A 5,000-nucleotide genomic window follows, 5' to 3' on the forward strand; every position below is an offset into this window, starting at 1 on the left:
ACACCTCACCAAAGAAATGACATCTGCCTGGAGCCTCTGTACAATTTATATGCAATCTCAGTAAGTGATTCTTCTTGTCTACATGATTTGTTGTGTAGTGATTGCTTTTGTAAGCAGCTTCTCTGACACTGTGATTATTGTTTTTCTTTCAGTGCCATTCAGGAATAATGGGAGGGGGGCACTATGTGACTTATGCCAAAAACCCCAATGAAAAGTGGTACTGTTACAATGACAGCAGCTGCAAGGTAAGATCTTGAATCTCGTTATTGTTTGACATCTGAGTTTCCATTATTTTGCATTCTTATTGCACAAATATAAAACGTATATCTGCAAAGATAGAAAATGCTTCAAAGTAGAGATATCAGAACTATCAGTACTTCACTGTCAAGTCAATATTAAAATAAACAAATTGGGGACAAGAACCTTCCTACACTATCTGTCGTAGCAATTACCATCTGAATTTGGAAAGCTCAACATTTAATTTAATTAAAATAAATGTTATTGTAATGTTATTTCACATTTAAAATAAATGCAATTAAAATAGTTTGTTTAATATAAGTACTGTGGTATCAACATTGGATTTATATTCCTGAAATTTCCCTTGCATTGGTGTTGAATATTGGGGGAAAAAAAGAATAAAATAAAATAAAAAGCGTGTTTTAATATACAGTTGGGCAAAAAAGTATTTAGTCAGCCACCAATTGTGCAAGTTCTCCCACTTAAAAAGATGAGAGAGGCATGTCATTTTCATCATAGGTGCACTTCAACTATGAGAGACAGAATGGGGGGAAAGAATCCAGGAAATCACATTGTCTGATTTTTAAAGAATTTATTAGCAAATTATGGTTGACTGATGGTAGCCTTTGTTACTTTGGTCCCAGCTGTCTGCAGGTCATTCACTAGGTCCCCCGTGTGGTTCTGGGATTTTTGCTCACCGTTCTTGTGATCATTTTGACCCCACGGGGTGAGATCTTGCGTGGAGCCCCAGATCGTGGGAGATTATCAGTGGTCTTGTATGTCTTCCATTTTCTAATAATTGCTCCCACAGTTGATTTTTTTTCACACCAAGCTGCTGCTTCTTCACTCCCAGCCTGGTGCAGGTCTACAATTTTGTTTCTGGTGTCCTTCGACAGCTCTTTGGTCTTGGCCATAGTGGAGTTTGGAGTGTGACTGTTTGAGGTTGTGGACAGGTGTCTTTTATACTGATAACGAGTTCAAACAGGTGCCATTAATACAGGTAACGAGTGGAGGACAGAGGAGCCTCTTAAAGAAGAAGTTACAGGTCTGTGAGAGCCAGAAATCTTGCTTGTTTGTAGGTGACCAAATACTTATTTTACTGAGGAATTTACCAATTAATTAATTAAAAATCCTACAATGTGATTTCCTGGATTCTTTCCCCCCATTCTGTCTCTCATAGTTGAAGTGTACCTATGATGAAAATGACAGGCCTCTCTCATCTTTTTAAGTGAGAGAACTTGCACAATTGGTGGCTGACTAAATACTTTTTTGGCCAACTGTAAGTACTGTATAAGGGTGTAACGGTTCACAAAATTCACGGTTCGGTTCGATACGACACAATGGTGTCACGGTTCAGTACGTTTTCCATACGGGTGGCGGGGGTTGGGTGGTAATTGCTTACATCACAATGTTGGAAATATTTCTATTTTAAACCATGAAGACGAGCCAATGGATATCACACAAGTAATGTGCAAACTTTGCACAAGATTTATGCCGGCGAACATCTTAATAACTGTTAATATTTTAACCCTTTAATGCACATCATGGGTCTAAAGTGACCCGATAATTTATCAACTTGTTTTTGATCATCACATATTCATATTCTTATTTTTATTTTTTATTTCTTACTTTTTGAATAAAAATAGTTTTTGTGTCACTACCCTTCTAATGCACAACATGGGTCTAAAATGACCCATATTCATTTCCTATGTTATTTCAGTCATGGATGAGTGTTTCTTTGCTAAATCTTTAAAAAGAAATGCATTTTATCATTTATTTTTCCAGGTATTCATTAAATATCTTGTTTTTGATTTCCACAAATCATTGTTTATTTTTCCTTTCTTCACTTTATTAAAAAACACAGTTTTTGTATTTCTACATCAATTTTACACACACAGGTCAAAAATGACCCATATAGAAACCTTTGATTATTTGCTATTTTTTTTCCTATCAAGTAGGAACATATTTACTGCAGAAATCTATTCACCTGCCCCACATTTCACAACTCAACATGGTTGCTTTTGTATAATTGATGCATTTAGTCTAATTTGATAATTTATTACCACAGAAAATATTTGATATACTCTGGAAGATAACTGGACATAATATCTGAATGTTAGGTGAAGGTTACCTTGACCTTGAAATGTCCAATACTATTAACTAGCTTGTTGTTGACGTATTCTATTTTTGCTAACTAATGTTAGCTAGGTCAACAAAATAATAGTCAAAATAAACATAATAATGTAATAATAATAATTTTATTCCGGTCCTCACAAACAAATTTTCACAAAATGAATAAATAAAATACATTGTTACCGAAAAAGGAGTAGGCAGAAGCCTTGCTTATTATGCCTACCCTTTATACATAATTAACTGAATGGGCGACACTTTTCACGAAGTTAAATAACACAAAATAAACAATATAACAAAAACATTTCCCAAAATGTACAAACATAATTCAATATATACAAGTATATATCATTGCTGTCAGGCAGAATCCTTGTATCTCCATATTTCATCATTTAAATTTTTTTGTCATAAATTAGTGCTATTGGTCACCCTTTATGTCTGTCAGTGTTTCTGAAAAGTAATTGTTTCGGACATACAAGGTTTCTGTCTGACAGTGACAATATATAATCAGTATATACATGACCAACTGCTTGTTGTGCACTCTTTATCTAGAGCAGGGGTGGCAAACTCCAGTCCTGGAAAGACGCAGCCCTGCAGAGTTCAGCTCCAGCCCTAATAAAAACTCACCTGCCTGTAGCTTCCTAGTAACCCTTCAGACCTTGATTAACTTGTTCAGGTGTGTTTGATTAGGGTTGAAGCAAAACTCTGCAGGGCTGCGGCTCACCAGGACTGATGTTCGCCACCCCTGAGTTTTTGTCAAGGTTGAAGCAAAACTCTTAATTTAATAATAAAAGTAACTTAATAATAATAATAATAATAGGCCTAATAAAATAAGAATGTAATTGCCCTACATTAATTGGAAATGCAAAATCCTCTTAATATTGCCAATAATTGATGTTTTTGACAGTATCTCTAGCTATCGTCGATACAAGATCATTGTCTTTTGACACCCCAGCAAGGGGAGGTTATTGCGAGGCCTTTCGCTGCGCGTGCCCGTCCACTACACCACTGGTGCAACTCATTGCCTGTTACGTCGTTTGGGCTGTCTTGTTGAGCGCAGTGGCACTGAGAAAATTATATTTCACACATCCTATTACATTTTAACACTGTGAGTTATATTCTTGAAATTCCCCTTGCATTGGTATTGAATATTGAAAAAAAAAAAAACATTTAATACATTTAAGTACTGAGTAATATTAAAGGGGTCATATGATGTTGCTAAAAAGAACATTAGCCGTTCGTTGTAGTTCTTGAAAAGGGATTTTTTAAAAACTAAATATCTCCCTTTGGAGTGGACTTTGAGATTTGTAACTTTGTAGATCTTGTTATGCCCAAATATACACACTATACACTGACTAAAATTCAAAAAGTGAAAAAGCATAATAGGACCCCTTTAAAGGTTTTTTAGGTTTTTAAAATATGAATTAGGGTATCAACATTGGATTCATATTTCTGAAATTTCCTTTGCATTGACTACTGAAAGTACTGAAAAATGAAATATATAAGATAAAAATAATGTTTTTATTATAAGTACTGTGGTATTAACATTGGAATTTATATTCCTGAATTTTCATTAGTGTCGACTACTGCAAGTCTGGTTTCGTGACCATAGAAGTAGTGCGCAACACTTAAAGCAAACTGTTTCTTGTCTTCTCTTCAGGAAGTTCACTCGGATGAGATTGACACCGATTCAGCGTACATCCTGTTCTACGAGCAACAGGGAGTGGACTACTCACAGTTTCTGCCAAAAACAGAGGGCAAAAAGATGGCAGACACCACTAGCATGGATGAAGACTTTGAATCTGACTACAAGAAGTACTGTGTGCTGCAGTGATGCCCTGCTCTTCCACATCAAAGACGCTAGGGGAGTCTGTCAGTACGCCAGTGCAATGAGAACTGAAACGCAGTGCCACCCCAGAGGACCATCATTTGTGCAAGCACAAAATATCAGTTAGCTGACAGTCACAACACCGCCGCTGACTGCGCTTTCAGAATAGAGGTACCTGACACTTCAGATGCACGAGGGAGAGGGCGAATGAGGGAATCAGAGAGAACTGTAGCGATCATGTGATTGTTGCCAAGCAAACAAATAACTGTTAGCCAGTCCCTTGAAATCACCATTATCAGACAAACAAAACTGCTCTTTCACATGCCAGCCCACACACAGGTCAGTCCAAAAATCACGTAACAAGAGCTTATGGTTCTGTATTGATAATATTTAGAATGCTAATTGGCAGATTGTTTCAGTTTGGAAATTGATGGTGAAGATGGCATTGGTATAAATTATAGAGGTTTCTCTAAAGCTTTTGTTGGCTTAGTTTTCTCATAGTTGACTTTTTTTCTTCTTCAGTAAGTTCCATACACTACCTCACATCTTTTTGCAGTTCAACTGTTCATAGAAAATCAGTGACAGCATTATATCATCTGAGGGCAGTTAAAATGACTTCTACTTTATATCCAAAATTCACTTTTAAAAAAAAGTTGCTTATTTTATTTAATAAAAATAAAAAAATTCTATCAATTAATAAAATATCCTCCCTCTCCTCCGCTGCCAAATTATGCACATACTATTTTTGTTGATTTTAGTTTTAAATCTTAAGATGGTTAACTTTCAAGCTTCGTTTCTCTTTAGA

General features: G+C 35.8%; 1 protein-coding gene across 2 annotated transcripts in view; it reads left to right on the top strand.

Moving 5' to 3' along the window:
* Positions 1 to 5,000, top strand: part of LOC306853983 (ubiquitin carboxyl-terminal hydrolase 32-like) — a 57,414-nt gene that overhangs the window by 51,099 nt on the left and 1,315 nt on the right. For both annotated transcript variants that reach the window (XM_079391730.1, XM_079391729.1), the window contains exons 32-34: positions 1 to 60; positions 153 to 245; positions 4,028 to 5,000. The exon at positions 1 to 60 is cut by the window's left edge and continues 362 nt beyond it; the exon at positions 4,028 to 5,000 is cut by the window's right edge and continues 1,315 nt beyond it. In XM_079391730.1, coding sequence (XP_079247856.1) covers positions 1 to 60; positions 153 to 245; positions 4,028 to 4,201 — 327 coding nt within the window. In that variant the 3' untranslated portion in view covers positions 4,202 to 5,000. The remainder of the gene's footprint in view (positions 61 to 152; positions 246 to 4,027) is intronic.

Source organism: Barbus barbus (genome assembly GCF_936440315.1).
Source record: "Barbus barbus genome assembly, chromosome: 34".
Lineage (NCBI taxonomy): Eukaryota > Metazoa > Chordata > Actinopteri > Cypriniformes > Cyprinidae > Barbus > Barbus barbus.